General features: G+C 41.7%; 1 protein-coding gene across 15 annotated transcripts in view; it reads right to left on the reverse strand.

Moving 5' to 3' along the window:
* Positions 1-21265, reverse strand: part of scn1laa (sodium channel, voltage-gated, type I-like, alpha) — a 190635-nt gene that overhangs the window by 72826 nt on the left and 96544 nt on the right. For all 15 annotated transcript variants that reach the window (XM_041200429.1, XM_041200421.1, XM_041200417.1 and 12 more), the window contains one exon: positions 904-1058. In XM_041200429.1, coding sequence (XP_041056363.1) covers positions 904-1058 — 155 coding nt within the window. The remainder of the gene's footprint in view (positions 1-903; positions 1059-21265) is intronic.

A 21265-nucleotide genomic window follows, 5' to 3' on the forward strand; every position in this document is an offset into this window, starting at 1 on the left:
TATTTTTGTTTTGGCTGAAGGAATAATTGTAGTTCTATACATTATGTAGATGAAATTCAAAGGTTCTTTTAGTTTTTGATTTCTTAACTTTAATGGCTGTTTCTCTGTCAGAAAGAAACAGTATAACAGAATGTTAACTCTAATAATTATATAGAGGAACAATGAGTTCAAAGCCAGCCTGTACCTTAACCAGGTTCATTTCCGAGACAGCAAAACAGACTCTCCCAGTTCCAGCAGTCCCCATTTATGTGTTCTTTTAATTAAACAAATAGAAAAAGGGGACAACTCAACAAAAGATCAAATGAACAAATAAAAGGGGCAGCCCCTTAAAGGGAAACTGCAACAAAAAGACAGAGCACAAAGGAAATTTACAAGGAACCAATCAAAACATGATTTTCAAGGTCAATAACACACCCCAGTCCCCACCAGGCCTCAATCATACCAGCAGACACCATGTGCTCCCTCTCTAAGGGCACCTAGCCACAAACATAGCCTCAGAAGTTAAGCATTACAGAGCACCAGCAGTTGGAACACTTCCTTAAAGTACATTAAGTCATGTGAAATCTAGGCAGTAGTGGGAACCAAGCCTGCACCTACAGGGACTCTGAAACTCAAGTCCAGTACCTTAGACTGCTCAGCTACACTCCCACACCCCCAATCCCCATTGCTAGGTAGCCTAATACCCATCATCTGTTTAGCAATGCAATTGCCATTAAACCTTTACAATGAAATTAACAAAGTGATTGCCATTGGACTGTAGAAAGTAATTAATAAGACTGACATAATATTGCTTTACATTTTTAGCATTTACAACTTTCCTCACACAACTGTAATATGCACACTTGGAATTGTATACTAACTCTGCAAATGATGTTTAAATTGTAAATGTAAAATCCTACTCACCAGGGCACCACTGCTGAGAAGAATCATGAAAATAATGAACGTCTCAAACCAATTGTGTTCCACTATTCTGTAGCAGGTTTTTCGGAGGTTCCACCATGATTTGCCCTTGCCCTCTTCTATGTTGATATAGCAGTATGGGAATTTTTGCACACATCCTGAAAATAGGGTAGAAATTAATGCCCATGCCAAGCCTACTAAAAATATGATTCATATTTGTTGCAAGAAAGGAAGGCATTTCACGAACACTTCCATTTTATTCACAAGTGTGATCCTGAGTTTCTGGTCCCTTGTCACGTTAATTCTCCATCCCTTTCTGACTCTGATCACTGTCCTCCGCATCCAGCACTGTTACAGTGAAGCTCAATTTGTCAAAAAGTAAATTTACAACCTTTCAACCTCAATACTGAATTCAACAATTTCAGAACAGAACTGTTGTTCCTATTTTCTTGTTGAAGAGCCGCGGGTAATGGTTCTGCAGTTGCCATTCAATCCTTTGGATCAATTTTTGCTTTATTTATTAACTGATTACAACCCACTTTTTCCTTGCACCGTCATCCATTTTTTATTTAATTACTCCTGCCTTCAATCCTATTACAGATCTTCCCTTTTGTTCTTTCTTCGGCCTACCTTTTTGCCTGCTTCTGTACTTTCTTGTAAACTGTTAAATCTCTAACTTCTTTCAGTTCTGATGAAAGTTTATTGACCTGAAACATTAGCTGGTTGCTCTCTCCACAGTTGCTGCCAGATCTGCTGAGTATTTTCAGAATTTCCTGATTTTATTTCAAGTTTTGACCACCTGCAATATTTTGTTTTTGTTGAAGAAATATTTTTAGTCCTGTACATTGTGCATAGACAAAATTCAGAGGTTCCCTAATGTTTTAGTTCTTAACTTTAATGGCTGTTTCTCTGTCATAAAAAGTAACAGAATATTACTTTCAATTTTCAGCACTTAAAATTTATACTGTTCTTTGAAAAGCTTGTAATAGACAAAGATAAGCTCTGCCTTCATTCATTACTACACGAATAAGGAATGCAAGATCACAAGTTCATAAAATATTGCAAGTCTGTTCAGAACCTTACTCTTTAATTTAAATGCTTTTCCATGTCTTCTAAACACTTAAGCAAAAAAAAATGGATTTATTCCAACAAATCATTTTGTAAGTGGGAGTTGTTCCAAAAAGGAAAAAAATAAATGAATCATATTCAATCCGATGGTGCAAACCACTTTAAGTAGAAATGATCAAAGGTATCATCACTTACAAGATAAATACAATAAATACACATCAGCAGTTTTACACTGACTCACTGAATTTTTCTTTAATTTTTCATATTGGCTGCATGTATGTTTACTCATTACTATCATTAGTCACCCTTTTTACCCCAGATACAAAGCTGCATAATGTCACTAACTTGACAAACTGTAACCAGAACCTTGTTGCAGATATTGAAAAAAGTGCTGAACCTGCCTGAGATAAAATTCTTTCATTCTTCTCCCATTGTTGTACTGCATGAGTAAGACACACAGGGCATATATATCATTCTCAGACAATTGCTGGCTGTTTACATTCAGGCCAGCAAAGCAAACAGGCTTGACATTTCCTTTCCGGATATCAGCATCAAAGTGCATCTGTCTGAAATTCCTTTCTGGTATTTTTGAGGAGGCATTGACCTGTTTAAAATAAATTGATTTATACTTCTGCTGAAATAATGGGGAGGCAAATTTTAGTTGGTTATATAAAGTATTTGTACGCTAATATCTAATAACATAATTTCAGGGCCTGATTTTTTTAATGCAGGTTCTTTCATTCTGATGGCTCTCCTGCTATTCATGTAGTTTAAGAAAAGCACAGTACTTGTACTTGCAGCATTTTCTTTCTGCCTGAAGGGATAGTAGAGACAGGAATCCTCAACTCATTTAAAAGGTGTCTTGATATGCACCTCAAGTGCCATAACTTGCAGAGCTACGGAGCAAATGCTGGAAAATGTGATTAGCCTGGGTGGCTCGTTTCCCAGCTGGCGCAGGCACGATGGGCCAAGTAGCCTCTTATTGTGCTGTGAACGTTCTATGGTTCTATTATGAAAACTGTAAATGTAATACTGTTATCCTCATCAATGCCTTCATCATATATAAAAATGAAATATATAGAATTTGAATTACAAACTTGACAGGAATGTAAATATGTTGCAATTGCAGCATTCTGCATTAGACAGATACAAGAGACCAAGTCAATCTTGAACCTAAGGACATCCTCCATTTTGTTGTATGACAACTTTCACTGTGCTAAGTGGGATAAACTAAGAACATATTTAGTAGCTCAAAGCTGAACATCCATCAGGAACTGTGGATCAGCATCAGCAGCAGAATTGTATCCCAAACCTCATGGACCAGCATACCCCTTACTCCTCCATCACCATCAAGCCAGATGTCAAACTCCTGGTTTGTTGAGGACTGCAGTATAGCAATCTCAGAGCAGCACTAGATGACCCTGAAAATAAGGTGCAACCCAGTGAAACTACAACATAGGAAAACATGCATGCTAAACTGAGAAGCAGCATTTTACAGCCAGAGCTAACCAATCCCACAACCGGCATCAGGTCAAAGCTCTGCAGTCCTGCTACATGCAGTTATGAATGCTGGTGGACAATTAATCAACGGACGGGAGAAGGAGGAGCTGTGAACATGTCCATCCTAAATAATGGTGAAGCCTAGCATATGAGTGAAAAAATACAAGGCTGAAGTGTTCTCAACTATCTTCAGCCACAAGTGACAAATGGCTGATCCTTCCTGGTCTCCATCTGAGGTCCCACCATCACAGATGCCAGCATTCAGCCAATTAAATTCATCCCACATTGCATCAAGAAATGGCTGAGGGCATTAGACAGCAAAGACTATAAGCCTCAACAAAATTTTGGATGTGTACTTATTATGTGCTCCAGAACTAAAATTTTCCAGGTATTTCCTGGCCACAAAAGACAGAAGAAATCCAGCTGGGACAATTACCATTCTATCCTCTTCCTCCTAATCGTCAACAAAGTGATAGAAGGAGTAGTCAACAGTGCTATTAAATTCTCTCTAATGTTCAGGTTGGTTTCACCAGAACAATTCATTTCCAGTCTTCACTGCACAAAAATGTAGCCAATGATATAATACTATCCTGTTGTGATCTGATCCAAGTAGGCTAGCAGAATAGGCAGAGAAGTGGCAGATGGAATATAATACAGAAAAGTGTGCAGTAATGTATTTTGGCAGAAGGAATGGGGAGAGTAACATGGACTAAACAAAACAGTTCTGAAGTGTGTGCAGTGAAAGAGAGAACTGGAGGTTCATGTGTATAGATCTTTGAAGGTGGCAGGATATGTTGAGAGAGTAGTTGGCAAAGCATATATGATCTTGGGCTTCATAAATAGAAGTATTGAGTACAAAAGTAGGGATATTATGCTAAGCAGATGTTTCCTCCAATTAAATATTACGAAGACTGGAACTATTGTTTTCAGTCCCTGCTCCAAACTCCATTCCCTAGTTACCAACTTCATCTCTCTGGCAATAGTCTGAGATTAAGCCAGCCTGTTCACAACTTTGGTGTTATATTCGATCCCAAGATGAGCTTCCAGTCTCATACTCATGCCATCACTAAGACTGCTCATTTCCACCTCTGTAACATCGCCCAACTTCACCCCATCTCAGCTCATCTGCTGTTAAAATCATCATTTATATCTTTGTTACCTCTAGTCTCGACCATGCCAACACACTCCTGGCTGGTCTCCCACATTCTACAAATGGTGATCCAAAACTCTGTAGCCCATGTTGTCATTCACACCAAATCCTGTTCTCCTTTCACCTCTGTGCTTGCTGACCTACATTAGCTCCTATTGTAACAATGTTTTGATTTTAAAATTCTTATCCTTGTTTTCAAATCTCTCCATGGCCTTGGAGTTGTTCTCCTTGGAGCAAAGAAGATTGAGGGGAGATTCGATAAAGGTTTACAAGATTAAGACAGGTTTAGATAAGGTAGTCAAAGAAAAATTGTTCCCATTTGTTGCTGGTACAAGCACTGGGGACAGAGATTTACAGCTTTCAACAAGAGAAGCAGGGGGGATAAGTGGAAAAACTTTATTATGCAACAAGTGGTAATGAGCTGGAACTCACAACAGAAGGGCAGTAGAAGCTGAGATGATGAATGATTTAAAATGAAAATTGGGTGGGCACTTGAGAGAGACAAGCTTGCAGGGCTACAGGGATAGTACAGGGGGGTGTGGCTGGCTGGATTGCTCTACAGAAAGCTGACATGGACGCAATGGGATGAATGGCCCCCAATGGTGTCATGACTTTAAGACTCTAATTGTGTCTTTCTCACATCTGCTTCTTTAATCTTTCTGAATGCAGATGGAAAAACCACATGGAAAGACAAAATGATATATGAATCATTAAGCTGTTGTATTCCACAGCAAGTGAGCATGCATAACAACAGCTTTGCCAAACTCAATTAGCTCAATCAGTACAACTTGTCTGCAGTTCTCTGCACAGCTAAATCACCTTATTTGTTTAAATAATAGTATAGCTCCAGTGGCCCAATATCTATAGTGCTGTTTCGAGTGCAAAATATCACCTGAGGCATGAGTGCACACTTCTGGCATTGGCCATGTTTGACAGCCATTTGTTCCGGGCATTAGTGCAACAGCAGGGAGCATGGCCTGGAAATGTGTAGAGTCTAAAGACCAGACAACATGTAACACTGATTTTAAACCAGCAGTGCCATTTTTGACTCAAATGTTCCTATTAATGACCTCTCTCAACCTTGCACAACTGCTGATGCATAGAGCAACAGGAGGAACCTGCAGCCAGTGTCATTTGAAAGGGTCATCAACCTCCTTCAGATTCATTGCTGATTGATGTCTTTTAACTGTTACTAAGTTTGAAGAAGTGTTTGATGGATTGTAGAGAAGTGGTGTAGCTGGCGCTGATGGCCTTGATTGTGACTTCAAGGATTCTGCTCAGACCACTTGCTTCCAGACATGTGTGCAGTAGTTTATATCTCCTTTGGCTTGGAGCATGATGGGGAGAATGAGCAGAGGCAGCACATAGGAGGACAAACTGTTTGAAGAGGGAGGATGACGAGTGGGTGAAGGGCTCTCAGCAGGAGGCCATATTCACCATGATCTTCAGGGAACAATTATCCTTCCTCAACCTCAATGAGGGAGAGTGTGTCAGATATCTCTGCTTCACCGAGGGGGTGCTCACTGAAATGTGCATCTGTTGCAGCCCGAATTGCTGTCTCAGAGCAGGGTGAAGACAGCATTACCAGTGGCTGTGATGATGATCGTGGCCATGAACATTTACATGCCACCTGGAGCAAGCAATATTTGCAACATTTCCCAATTTTCCCTCTCAGTTGTGTAAGGAGACCACTGAGACTCCGTATGTGAGGAGAACCAAATATATTACATTCTCTCTTGTCAGAGACAAGCAGGCAGAATGAGCATATCACTGCCAAAATTGCAGGTTTCTCCATGGTGCAGATTGCACATATATTGCTTTGTAGGCACTGTGCATAAATTCTGAGAGGTACAGCATCCAGTAGGGATTCCACCTACTCAGTGCCCAGCTGGTTTCAGTGCATCATGCAGGTCAATGCCCAATATTCTGGCAGCAGTCATGATGCCTTTATTCTGTGCCAGCCCGCTGTACCATCTGCATTAAGCCACTATGAGAAAACAGAGGGTAGTTTCTGAGCAACAAGGGCTCCCTGCTAACCTCCATGACTCCAGTGCACAACACTTAGGCAGCAAACACATAGGCCTGAAACTTCCGAGTGGCAAGCACCATCGGATTGCCACTCCACTCCTACTTTTCTGCATCTTGCCAGAGCTCTGCATTTCTGGTTGGATCTTCTGACTCCAACTTCTCCCGATAAGAGCAGTGTACCTAAAATCTAACTGCTTCTTCATGGCGCTGGATCACTGGGGGAAGACAAGCCATGCCCCCCTTTTCATGGCACCAGCTGCCGTATTTTGGTAAGTGTTCACTAACACACTGAAAAGCTGGGACAGTTAAACAGATTTTCAGTGTGTTAGAGAATAAGGGTATAAGTGAATAGGTGAGTGAATGGGTGAATGTGTAGGTGGGTAAGGGGGTAGGCTGGGTGAGATAAGTAGGTGAGTAGGGCAATAGGTGGATAGGGTGCTAGGTGGGTAGTGTGATAGGTGGGGAGGGTGGTGAGGTCGGGTCAGGGAGAGTCAGGCAGTTGTGGTGGGGGGAGAGAGGGGGTTAATGGGGGGTGTCGGGGGGTGGTGGACAGTTGTGGGTGTGGGGCAGAAAACAGAGCTAGTGTTGTCAGTTATATAATTACCCAGGAGTTAGACTAGGGTTTTTCTGTCCAACATTTCCTGGGTAACTATCCAGGTAAGTAAGTCAGTCAGAGCCGTCCAAGGTCTCCGACTCTAACTCCGAGTTGGCGACTTTCTCAGAAGGTCCTGGGGAACAGAGGAATTGTTCATTGGAAGTTCAAACTTCCAGGGTAATTCCCACAGAGTTAGGACTTTGGGACTTTGAAAGGGCCCCAACACGCATCTTGAGGGGGTGGAGGGTATGTCCGGCCTCTGACAACTTGGAGACCGGAAAATCTGGGTGATCATGAAATCCTTGCTGCCACATGAAATGTTACTGAGCAGACTATTATGTGCTTAAACAATACTTCCAGGAAGACCACAACGCAAACCCTATCAGACTTGCCTGCAGACTTCTAGAGACATCTCTTGTTCTCAGGCAGGATGTGCCTGATCAAGGCACCCAGCAATGGGAAAGGGGGTGTCCCTGCAGGAACTCATCCCTGTCCTTGTATCTTCATCAGCAATCAGCATAGGCCCCAGTGTAATGGGTTGTAAGGGGTGTAAGGGATGGGTAGCACCTCTCACAAGTGGGCTTGGCACACTCTGGAGTGGTTCATCCTGTATTGATCATCACCTTCCACCAGCTCTCAGCTGTTGCTCTAAGTACTTGTTAGCATGTGACAGTAGCCATACCCCAGGAAACCACTTTGATGGGTGGGACAAATCAGGTGAGGAAAGCTTTCAGGTTTCTCACCGACTTAAGGGTTTGTCTACCCTGGCACGTGAAGACTGATTCTGGTGGACTTGGTGGATGAGACCAATCTAAGGTCCAATGGTCTTGAAGGCACGTCAACACCACATTGTGGAAAATATGGAACTCAACAAGATACAGAGGACGTCCTGGTCACCCACTACATCCAGATCTATTTCCAGCCATTTGGACTCGCCATACCACTTGAGTAAGATATGTCAGGAAGAGAAAGTGAGGCTGACAATGAGCAACTCTCCTTCACTATAATTCAATTCATGTGCAAGTCATGTTCATCATCTTTCCATCATCTATCATCCATCATCTACCTGGCACATGTGCTGTGCCAATGAGTGAGTGACATAGCAGCAAGTGTGAATTCGATGGGACCTGTAGCTGCAAACCTGCAGACAGGGGTTCAGACTATACGGTCATTTTTCACTGTAAGAAAGTGGAACTCAGCAGCTCCCGAGTGATTGAACAGCACTTTTCAGCATCACGCTGCTCGCCTCCCTAGTATGGGAAAGGAGTTAGAAAAGGTGCGCTGGACATTGTCTGCTTCACCTGCTTAGCCAGCAGGCTGCAGTTGGCAGGGATCTCATCAACACAATCGTAATTCAATCTCAAAAAAGGAAGGAAAAGTGAAGCTGGTCACCACTGGTGCATGGAACAGCACACCCTCATGGATAATGCCTGTCATCCATCATCTGTCTGTCACAAGTCCTGTGGCGATGAGCAAGTGACGAAGCAGGAGATGTGGACTTTATGGGAGCTGTAGCCGCAAACCTACACACAGGGGCTCAGGCTCCCAGGTCATGACAGATCTGAGAGGAGAACTACTCTTGTTGGTAGACAGTTGGCTAGGTACAACATCCAGATTGAGAGACTCATCTACCCGAAGAGGAAGAGTTCAAGGAAATCGGTGCAGGTTACACATTCTTTTGGAGTGGTCGTCGAAAAGAAGAATGGTGTTTTGCTGTCATGAGCAATCTCTTCAGTAAGTTGATTTCCTTCCCAAGGGTGTTAATGATTATCTGATGGTGCTTAAACTCCCCCTGCACGGCAACAAGCAAACACTTCTCATCGGTGTGTATGCCCCTATCATGATTAATCTTGATGAAGTTAAGAAAACATTCTATGGTGACCTCCATTCCTCGATTGCTGCGCTGTGCCAAAGTCACACACGCTAATCAATCTTGGCAACTTCAACACAAGAGTTGACACAGATCACCAGGTGTGGGAAGGGGTCATTAGAATAAATGGGGTTGGTAGTTGTAACAGCAATGGTCTCCTCTTGCTGAAGATGTGTGCTGAGCATGCAATCTTAACCAACACAATTTTCTGACTCCCTAATCACAACAAGATGTTGTGGATGTACCCTCTTTCTTTATATTGGCATCTAATTAACCTTGTCACCACCAGGTCGAGGGACAGGCATGGTGTGTGTCTGTAGGGGAAACCTTGTGCAGCACCAACTGCTGGACTGACCACCATCTTATCATTTCAAAGCTAAACATCAAGATCTATCCCCCTAGATGCCACCGGGGCAAGAAGGTCCAGAGTATCTCAATGTCTCAAGGCTGCAGGAATCTCTCTTAGAGAAACTCTAGTATCACCTTTGCACAGTGAAAATGGACTCTCATTGAGGATGACTGAGTGACCTTCAGGGATATAGTGTATCCAATGTTCTAGAGGCCCTCGACCCTACTTCTCATAAGCATCAAGATTAGTTCGGTGAAAACAATGAGGTAATCCAGGAAGTACTGTGGCAGAAACATCGTCTCTACATCCTTTACCTCAATGATCACTATCCAAGCACGGTGATTACTGAAACATCCGCAGGACTGTCCAATGCAACCTCAGAAAGATGCTAGATACTTGGCTGAATCAGAAAGCAGACGAACTTCAGTCATATGCAGACCACAAAGACTGCAAGAGGTTCTGTGATGCTCAAAATTCATCTACAGGCCCTAGTCTGCTAGTTCATCAACAATCCTCAGTGCCGACAGGTCAACACTGCTCACAAAAATGCCTTAATTCTAGAAAGATGGGCAGAGCACTTTAACCACATCCTCAATCGGCCTTCAGCCATTAATGAAAAAACAATCAACAGGCTGCTACTGGTTGCCTTCAGTAGCCACGCTGTTAGAAACAACAAATACAAACTCCCATCTAGCGGCAAAGCTCCAGGCGCTGACACTCTCCCATGTGGGGTCTACAAGGCTGGTTAAGAATGCTTGGTTAAGAAGCTCACTGAATTATTTCAGTACATATGACAGCAAGGAACCAGTCTGCAAGAATAGAAAGATGCCTCCATTGTCCACTTGTACAAGCAGAAAGAAACTCGCCAATTTCGCGACAATCATAGAGGAATCTCACTTCATTCTAATGCTGACAAAACCTTCGCCAGGATCCTTCTGAACCACTTAATGCAACATCTTGATCAGGATCTGCTGCCGGAGAGTCAGTGCGATTTCAAAAATGTCGCCGAACCACCGATATAAGTGTTTGCAGTTAGACAGCTACAGGAGAAATGCCGAAACATTTGACCTGACCATGGCCTTTGACACAGTCAGCCATGAGTATGGAGAAATGTCGCTACCCTGTGAAATTCATCACAATGGTTTGATAGTTACAATGACAGCTTGCTCAGATGTGTCTTGGAGATCATCAGTCTTCTCACACATTCCCAGTCACTAATGGAGTTAAACAGGGCTGCATGCTAGCATCAACCCCTCTTCATGTTTTTTCTCTGCCGTGCTCTCCAATGCATTCTATGATAGTGATCCTGGCATCAAAATTAGATACTGCATTGATGGGAAGCTGCTCAATCTGAGACACTCAAGGCAAAGACCAAGCTCTCCAAGGACATGCTTTGCGATTTCCTGCTTTCTGATGACTGTGCACTAGTTGCTGGTTCAGAGCTCCATGGGGTGCAGCATGGAGTTGTTTCCAACACATGTGGCAACGTCAGATTATGATCAGCATAATGAAAACAATGTACTAGCCTGCTCCAGGAAAGCCCTACTTCGAGCCCAAGGTTTTGGTCCTTGACCAGAACCTGTCAGCAGTTCACTTATCTCAGCAGCACACTCTCATGAATTGTCTATATTGATGATAAGACACATGCAAGAATTGCCACAGCAAGTGTAGATTTTGTCAGCCTCAAAACGGAGGAGTAATTCTGCCTGCCAAACAAAATCTATAGAGCAAGAGTCCTCCGCATTCTACTCTAGGCATATGAGGTTTGGACTGTGTACCAGCATCATTCTAAGAAGCTCAACCAGTTTTACTTGAGCTGCCTTCAGAAACTTCTGAAGATCAGATGGCAGGAGAAAATACCAAACATTGAAGTGCTCACCCAAGCTGGCATGAAAAGCATCCACACCATATTGAGACAGTTGCAACTGAGTTGGGCTGCTCATGTAGCCAGAATGCCTGGCACTTGCTTACCAAAGTGAAGCATCTATGGAGAGCTTGAGAGGGAAATGTGTCAATGAGTGTGGTGCAATGTTTTGGGGCGAGGTGGCTGTCATGGTTGAATAGTTGGCAGTGTGTGCAAGCTGTGAGCTGTGGATGTGAAGCCTGCAACAGTGCTAAATGTATGAGGGTCAGGTAAAGCTCTGAATGGTAAGTATGCATTGTGATTCATAAAGGTTGTTGGAAATTTAGTGATGCGGATGTAGTGCATTGCTCAGTGTGTGAGGCCAATGGTACGGTCAGTCGGATATGGCATTTGAAGATGTATTTACTGATTTTGACCAATTATGTGATATCGCTGAACTTTTATAGCCCTGCTTCCAGATTTTCAGGGCTAGACTCTTGGCATTCAATGTCACCGTTTTTTGCACCCACCACCTTCTGCGAGTTTGTCTTTAGGGTCTGCTGTCCCTCTGCGCATAAATGGCATCTCCCCTTCTCTGCACCTCCTTGATGAAAACCTCTAATGCAGTGCTAGAAAATATTTGAGCCCATTCCCTACCATGTAGTTCTTTTTCCCCAAAATATACTTTATCATAAAATATGTAAAAGTGCATTACATAACAGTTTAAATTGACATTACAGAAAAAGCAATAAGACCATAAGACATTGGAGCAGAAGTAGGCCATTTAGCCCCTCGAGTCTGCTCCACCGTTTAATTCATGGCTAACGTGATAATCCTCAATTCTACTTTCCTGCCTTTTCCCCACATCCCTTGATTCCCTTACTGATTAAAAATCTGTCTATCTCAGCCTTGCATATACTTAATGACCCAGCCTCTACATCCCTCTGTGGTAAAGAAATTCACAGATTCACTACCCTCTGAGAGAAAAGATTCCTCCTCATCTCTGTCTTAAATGGGCGTCCTCTTACTCTGAGATTATGCCCTCTGTTCCTAGACTTTTCCACAAGGGGAAACAACCTCTCAGCATCTACCCTATCAAGCCCCCTAAGAATGATATATGTTGCCTCTCATTCTTCGAAACTCTGATGAGTACCAAGCCCAACCTACTCAACCTCTCCTCATAGAAAATACCCAGCATCAACCTAGTGAACCTTCCCTGGACTGCCTCCAATGTCAACATATCTTCCCTTAGGTAAGGGGACTAAAATTGTTCACTGTATTCTAGGTGTGGTCTAACTAGTGCCATGTATAGTTTCAGCAAGAATTCCCTATTTTTATACTCCATTCCCTTTGAAATAAAGGCCAACATTCCATTTGCCTTCCCTATTACCTGCTGAACTTGTATGTTAGCTTTTTGTGATTCATGCACAAGGACCCCCAAATCCCTCTGTGCTGCAGCTTTCTGTAGTCTTTCTCCATTTAAATAATATTCAGCTCCTCTATTCTTCCTGCTAAAGTGCATAACTTCACATTTTCCCACAATATATTCCATCTGCCAAGTTTTTGCCCACTCACTTAACCTGTCCATATCCCTCTGTAGCCTTTTTGTGTCATCCTCAGCCTATTTTTGTGTCATCTGCAAACTTGGTGATAGTACATTCACATCCCCCATCCAAGTCACTAATATATATTGTAAATAATTGTGGCCCCAGCACTGTTCCCTGTGACACTGCCTTATGTGTGGTACCTTACTGAATGCCTTTTGGAAATCCAAATATGTTACATCAACTGGTTCCCCTTTATCTATCCTGCTTGTTACCTCTGCAAAGAATTCTAATAAATTTACCAGGCATGATTCCCCCTTCATGAAGCCATGCTGACTCTGCTTGATTATATTATGCATTTCTAAATGCTCTGCTATTACATCCTTTATAATAGACTGTAACATTTTCCCAATGACAGACGTTAAGCTAACTGGCCTATAGTTAGCTGTTTTTTTGTCTCCATCCCTTTTTGAATAAGGATGTTACATTAACAGTTTTCCAATCCTCTGGGACTCTTCCAGAATCTAAGAATTCTTGAAAGATTGTTACCAGTGCAACCACTATTTCTGTAGCTACTTCCTTTAATATCTTATGATGCAGCCCATCAGGTCCAGGGGACTTATTAGCTTTTAGCCCCATTAGTTTCCCTAGTATTTTTTCTCTAGTAATAGTTATTGTATTTATTTCCTGTTCCGCTTTTGCCCTTTGATTATTTAGTATTTTTGGAATGCTAATAGTGTCTTCTATCGTGAAGACTGATGCAAAGTTTTTATTCAACTCCCCTGCAATTTCCTGGTTCCCCATTATTATTTCCCCAGCCTCATTCTCTAAGGAGCCTATGTTCAACTTGGCCTCTTTCTTCCTTCTTATATATTTAAACAAGCTCTTACAGTCTGTTTTTTGTATACCTTGGTAATTTACCCTCAACGTTTATTTTCTCTCCCTTAATTTTTGGTCATCTTTTGTTGGTTTTTAAATCTTTCCCAATCTTCCAGCTTATCACTGTTTGCCACATTGTATGTTTTTTTTCTTTCAATTTCTTATGACCCTCAACTTCCTTGGTTAACCAAGGTTGGTTTATCCCCTTCCTAGGATACTTCTTCCTCACTGGGATATATCTTTGTTGTGAATCATGAACTGTTTTCTTAGGCCATTGTTCATCAATTTTCTGCTAAACTCCTTTCCCAGTCCACTCTAGTCAACACTGCCCTCATTCCATTGTAATTACACTTATTTAAGTTTAGCACAGTTGTCTCTGACCCAGGTTTCTCTCTCTCGAACTGAATGCTAAATTCTACCATGTTAATGTCACTGTCTCCTACTCTGAGCTCATTGATTAAACCTGCCTCATTGCACATTACCAGATTCAAAATAACCTGACCCTTGGTTGGATTAACAACATATTGTTCTAAGAAACTGCCCTGAATACATTCTATGGATTCTTGCTCGTGGCTAACTCTGCCAATTTGATTTTCCCAATTTACATGAAGATTAAAGTCACTCATGATTAATGTACTGCCTTTTTTACATGCCCTCATTATCCTCTGATTTACTCTCTGTCCTACAATACAGCTACTGCTAGGGGGCCCCCAGACTACTCCCACCAGTGTCTTCTTTCCCTTGTTATTTCTTATCTCCAACCATATGGACTCTACATCTTCCGGTCCAAGATCATTTTTTGCTATCGTACTTATTCCATCTCATACTAATAAAGCCACCCCACCATCCTTTCTTTCCTGCTTGTCCTTTTGAAAAGTCACATACCTCTGATATCTCTCCAAGTGGCCATCTGTATAGGCTTGTTTTGCTTTTTCCTCTCCAAACACTTGTGTGTGATTCTGCTTCTCACAGTTAAAACACTGCTTTCCCCATGCTGGGCAATCCTTCTTTACCTTTGTGTGATGTCCTCTGCAGTATTTGCATCCTGCTCTTTGTCTGCAATTGTTCCACTCTTTCGGACTGGAATGTCTCTCAGCATAATGTATCTCCTGGTTTGCTCTGCCAAACATGTGCTATAACTGATGTTTTACAAGCTCTGCATTTCTACACATGTCTATCGCGTTCCTGAGTGTAAGTTTCTCCCCTTTCAATAGACTTTCTCTCACTGAGGGGGTCTCGTATGCCTAAGAGTATTCTACCTTTAATGAGATCATCTTTTAGCTATCCAAATTCACATGATTCTGCAAGCTGTTATACTGCAGTTACACTGTTCAATGGGTTCTTTTTCCCCCTGAGCCGTAGTGTTGAATACATAGCATTCAGAAGTTATGCTTACTCAGGGTTCAAAGCGTTCATTCAAGGCTTTCAAAATCTCTGCCATCTATTTTCTTTGTTGGTTAGATTTAGGGTTGTATGCAATTTGTAGAAGTCCCTCTCCGGCAGTGTTAGAAGAGTGGCTACTCTTATTGGTTTTGGCATGTTAATTAAATCTGTGCCAGCTCGTAGTTATGCCATTGCAAATGAAAAAAACTGCCAGTTCTCTGACTTATCACCTTTCATTTCAACAGCAGCTGGGAGGGGGAAGTTAACTGCCATGTTCACTCACCCAGTGTTTTGCTTGCTGCCTTGCCTTCAGTATGTGTTTGCTTTTCCTTGTACTTTTTCAGCAATTTTTAGCAGATTTGAACATTTTTCTAAACTGTCTTCCCTGCAGAATTTCCAGGATTTCAAAACCTTAGTTTATCTCCACTTCCTAACACCATGTTTCGAGCTCAATGAATGCAATACTTTCAAGTCTGTGGTCTTTATTGAACTGATCTAAAATGGCAGCCTACAGAGTGAGTGCCTCATGGTAGAGATCACATGACTACAGCAAGCCAGGTAGGTCATGTAGTACTGTTGCATTTCAAAATCAAAACAAAGGTGGCCAACAGTTTCTGACCCAGTGCAGCCATCTTGAAGGCAATGTGTTGAGGTGGTGAGATTCCAGCTGTGCAGGAAGGATCTGACAGGGAAGGCCTTTCTTACCACCAGCTAAGCTATATCTTGGAGCTTGTTTGAAAGTTCTGATGATGAGGCAGATTCTGCCATATGGTTTTGACAGTTGTTCAGGGAACCATCCCACAGGGTCCACCATCTACTTTTCCTGGAGGGCCACTGCCTAAAGGACTTGTGGTCAAGTGCACAAACTTTCCCACAAGAGACCGGTGGTATTGCACGGTCCAAATGAATGTAGCATTCCGTGGTAACATGGCCAGACCCATGCATCACAACACCTGGGACAGACAGAACCTCAGCATGTGGTAGCACTTGATGTCTGCGTACCAAGGGTCTAATCACAGCTCGATGCAGCCACACAGAAAGGTAGTCATCAGGTCGAGAGCACTCATGGATATGTATTTTTGCCCTGTATTTAAAGGTTTATAAATTGTGTTCCTTCGGGCATGGCCCAGATTTGATCTCCACATAGAGCAAAAGATGGTTGTGCTACAATTCAGTACTTTTCTTACTCACACTCTCTTCTGCAACCAATTCTAGCACCTGCTCCAGCCACTTCTAAGAGGTGCTGGTCAGTTCTAAGTGGTGCAGAGTAGCTTTAAGCAGTGAGAGCCTCTCACAATTTTGCGGTCCTGTCCAGGCGCACAGCCCTCCACAGCTCGCTTAGCACTAGCTGAACATGACAATCAGGTAAATGAGTATACAGCACCAAATGTGCATGCTGACTGCACTGGAAGGAGCAGGTTAATTATGCATCCCATCCATTTTCTGATCTTATTCAATGTTGCAGTCTATAAACTTTTAATTAACATTTTTAATTATTCTTCTGAGTTTTCCATTTAGATTTTAATGAAACTTATAGCTTTTTCTGGGCCTGACCAACCACCTGTATCTTCTGTTCATAACCTGAGGGGAAGCGTATTTCGGCCAATTGCTGCCACAGATTCAGACTACAAACCTCAGCATACAATAGGTGAAAAGTATTTTTTAGTTATCCAGAGTGGATTTACATTTCTTGGAGGAAATAGAATGTCAATTAGAATTTTAACAGCTTTCATCAAAGTACTTAAAAAAACCCTGTGTTAATATACTTTATTTTAAAAACATTTGAAAATAGCTTTTTTTCCAAAATCCTTAATGGCCAAAATGTAAAGCAATATAACAGAAGGCTAGTTTGTGACCTTAATAAACATATTTTTTGCTTTTCAAAATATGCAGCCAAACAGAATGTATAACATAATAGTTCTTTAAAAATACAGTCAGCTTTCAGTTGCTTTTCATTCGTTGCCCAGCCTTCTTTTTGCAGTCCCCTGCACAGTTTCTGTAGGTGCTAATTTACAACCCTTGAAGGATGAAATGCACTGTCTCATTCTGAAGCTGATGCCCCCTTTCTAATCATCTAGCTTTTCCAGTTATTCAATCAAACCAAATGCTGTAAAATTCTTGAGGCAAAGCAGGCAGAAAATGGCTCCCTGAACAGTCTGTCCCTGAATGGCTGACTCACCCTCTCAGATGAATTGAAACCAGTCAGATAAATCCAAAACAAGTATGCACATACCCTTACAAATATTATCAATGGAAAGGCTAAAATATACAGATGAATTTCTATGAAGTAATTGTTTTATCATCAAGGTACATGAACGACTGTTTGCTTGATTATTTTCACTGTAGCTTCTTTGCTATATTATTTAATTAAACATTTCCCTATATGAACATTTTCAGTGATCAAAGTTCTAAGTCTACAATTATCCATTGTATTTTAAATCAGCAATGTTGTTCACCTCAACTTATTTCTAGATACTATGAAAAATGACACAATGCGGATTGCTGCAAAAGTAGGTCAACTGAAACATATAAATAATGGTACAAACTGGCACAGCATCTTATCTCAGGGAATTACTTATAGAGGGCAATGTCATCTTCCTGTTCTATCATAATCTTTATAATTACAGCCAAAATGATCAAATGTCTCCCTTGTCAAGGAGGTTTATGAATAATAACATTTATTAATACCAAATACATACCAAGTGCAGGTTCAAATATAACTATCATAGAGCTAAATAGAATATTTTATGAAGCTAACAATCAGCAATAGAATGGAGGACTAATGTCTCTAAATTTAAAAGGACAGCACTGTGTTTTTAATAGTAATCAACAAACTGTTAGGTTTAATTACTGGATGATTTTAATATTTAAACACTTTTTATTTAAACTTAAATCTATTCATCCCACAAAACAGAGTTACTGTCAGTTTGAACATGTCATCGTCTCTCAGTCTGAGGAAGAGAAGAAAGCAACCCAGGACTAGTGTTTTAAACTTAAATAAGGGAATTTATGAGGGCATGAAGACAGAGCTGGCGAAAGAGAACTGAGAAATTAGGTTAAGCGAGAGGTCAGTAGAAATGCAGTGGCAGACATTTAAGATGATATTTCAAAATACTCAGAAAGGATACACTCCAATGAGAAAGAAAGACTCTTGGGAAAAACGCACCATCCGTGGTTAACTAAGGAAGTTAAAGATACTACCAAACTGAAAGAAGAAGTGTATAATTCTGCAAAAATGAGTGGCAGGTCAGAAGATTGGACAGAATTTAAAGAGCAGCAAAGAATGACTAAAAGATTAATAAGGAGAAGTTAGAATAATAAGAAATTAGGATATGAGAGAAAATTAGTTAGAAACATGAAACACAGGTAGTAAGATTTTCGACAGGTAATGTAAAAAGGAAAAGTGTAAGTAAAGTGTTGGTCCTCTAGAGAGTGAGAATGAAGAATTAATGAAAAATAAGGAAATTGGGGTTGAACTGAACAGACACTTTGCATCTGTCTTCACTGTAGAGAATACAAATTAACATCCCAGCAATAAGTGTGAATCAGGAGGTGAAAGGAGGGGAGGAACTTAAAATAATTACAATCACCACTGAAAGGGTACTGAGAGCATTATTAGAACTAAAAGCTGACAAGACTCCAGGTCCTGATGGACTTGATCAAAGAAGTGGCTGCTTAGATAGTAGATGCATTGGTTTTAATTTTACAAAATTCCCTAGATTCCTAAAACGTCGCATCAGATTGGAGAATAGCAAATATGACACCTCTGTTCAAGAAATGAGGGAGACAGAAATCAGGAAACTAGAGGCCAGTTAACTTAACATCTGTCATAGGAAAAATGCTGGAATCTATTAAGGAGATTCTAACAGGGCACTGAGAAAATCTCAATGCAATCAGGCAGAGTCAACATGGTTTTATAAAAGGGAAATCATGTTTGACTAATTTATTGGAGCTCTTTGAGGAAGTAACAGGCAACATGGATAAAGGGGAATCTGTGGATGTGCTGTACTTAGATTTCCAAAAGGCATTTGACAAGGTGCCACATCAAAGGCTATTACTTGAAATAAGAACGCATGGTGTATGGTGTCACATATTAGAATAGATAGAGGATTAGTTAGCTAACAGGAAACAGAGTGTAGGGATAAATGGGTCATTTTCAGCCTGACAAGTTGTGATAAGTGAAGTGCCACAGAGATCAGTGCTCAGGCCTCAACTATTTACAATTTATATCAATATCTTGGATGAAGGGACTGAATGTATGGTTTTTAAATTTGCTGATGACACAAAGATAAGTAGGAAAGTAAGTTGTGAAGAGGACATAAGAAGCCTGCAAAAGGATAATGATGGCTTAAGTGAGTGGGCAAAAATTTGACAGATGGAATATAATGTGGGGAAATGTGAACTTGTCCACTTTGGTAGAAAGAATAGAAAAGCAGTATGTCATTTAAATAGAGGAGATTGTAGAACTCAAACACAGAGGAATCTGGGTGTCCTGATACATGAGTCACAAAATGTCAGCATGCAGGTACAGCAAGGATTAGGAAGGCAAATGAAATGCTGTCATTTATTGCAAGAGGAATGAAATACAGAAGTAGCGATGTTTTGCTGCAGTTGTACAGGGCATTGGTGAGACCATATCTGGAGTACTGTGTACAGTTTCTCCTTATTTAAGAAAGGATTTAAATGCTTTAGAAGCAGTTCAAAGAAAGATCATTCAACTCATACCTGCGTTGGGGGCACTATCTTATGAGGAAAGGTTAGGAAGACTGGGCCTGTATCCATTGGAGTTCAGAAGAATGAGAGGTAATCTTATTGAAGATCCTGAGGGGGCTTGACAGGGTGGATACTGAAAGGATGTTTCCCCATGTGGGAGAGTGTAGAACTAGGGCACACAATTTAAAAATAAGGAGTTCCCTTTAAGACAGAGAAATTAGAAGGATTTTTTTTCTCAGTGTCGTGTGCCTTTGGAACTCTTTCCCAGAGTGGTGCAGGCAGAGTCATTGGCCAGGATTTTCCATGCCCACCGCTGTCAGGCGTATTTGGTGGCGTGAGTAGACAATAGGGTGCAATCGGTTTCACAACGATGTGAAACCAGTTCGCAATCGTCCGCTCAGCCTGCTGATGGCGGGCTGCGTTCTCTGCCATTGGACTTCAGGAACCTCATTGCAATACATCAGCACATCATTATTAGGTCTGCCCGCCGGAATCATCCCCCTCACTGCTGGATCGTCCGCCCACGTTGGTGGGAAAACATGCCAACGTGTTTCTCAACAACACATAAGCGGCATGCACCTGGCAGGCTGCATTTCTTGCGGGACTTCAAGTTTTGTTTGCTTTGGTCAGCACTTGCAGTCATCAATGCCAGGCTTCACAGAGAGCAGCACATCACTTTTAGGGGGGCTCAAGGCAGGTCTCTACTGACCTCCTCACCTACTTCTCATGCCTACTCAATGCCAACTCATGTCCACCCACGTGTTCCCATGTCCCCTTATAGCCTCATGCTAACTCAATGCCAATTCATGCCCCCACACACCCCCATGACCCCTCATACCCTCCATGCCAACGTATGGTCCTTCCATGCCCATTCATCCAGTGCACACTATGTACAGAACCAATGAACCCTATCGTAACAATGGAATGTGTGAAAGGCTGGCTGAGATCCTGGACTTAAGTCTGCTTACACAGCTGGACAGAACTGTCGACTTTGCTTGATTGACATTTCTGTGAGGTTATAAGCTATTTTTTCAGTGATCTTTCTTTTAATGTCTCAATGTTTATTTGCCCGAGATTAAGAGGTGTCAAATGCTTAAAGCTTCTGTAATTCATATTTTAATGGTCTGACTGATTAACACTTTAAAGAAATTGGAGGAACATCAGTTTTTCTTTTCAAAGATTATGAATGGGTGCTTTTTAAGTTGTTTCACAAATCCCATTGGATGCATTGGTTCTGTACATAGTGCTTACTGGGTGAATAGACATGGAATGGCCATGCTTTAGCACAGAAGCTTCGAGGAGTCACTGGGTGTGAGTGGGAGGGGGATGAATTTGCACTGAGTTGGCATAGGGGCTATAAGGAGCCATAGGGTTGGGTGGTGGGGGACAGGGATGCCCAGTCACTGAGTTGAAATGGGCAGGAGGGCATGGAAAAGGCATGCC

This window comes from Carcharodon carcharias, chromosome 12 (genome assembly GCF_017639515.1).
Source record: "Carcharodon carcharias isolate sCarCar2 chromosome 12, sCarCar2.pri, whole genome shotgun sequence".
NCBI classification, from domain to species: Eukaryota; Metazoa; Chordata; class Chondrichthyes; order Lamniformes; family Lamnidae; genus Carcharodon; species Carcharodon carcharias.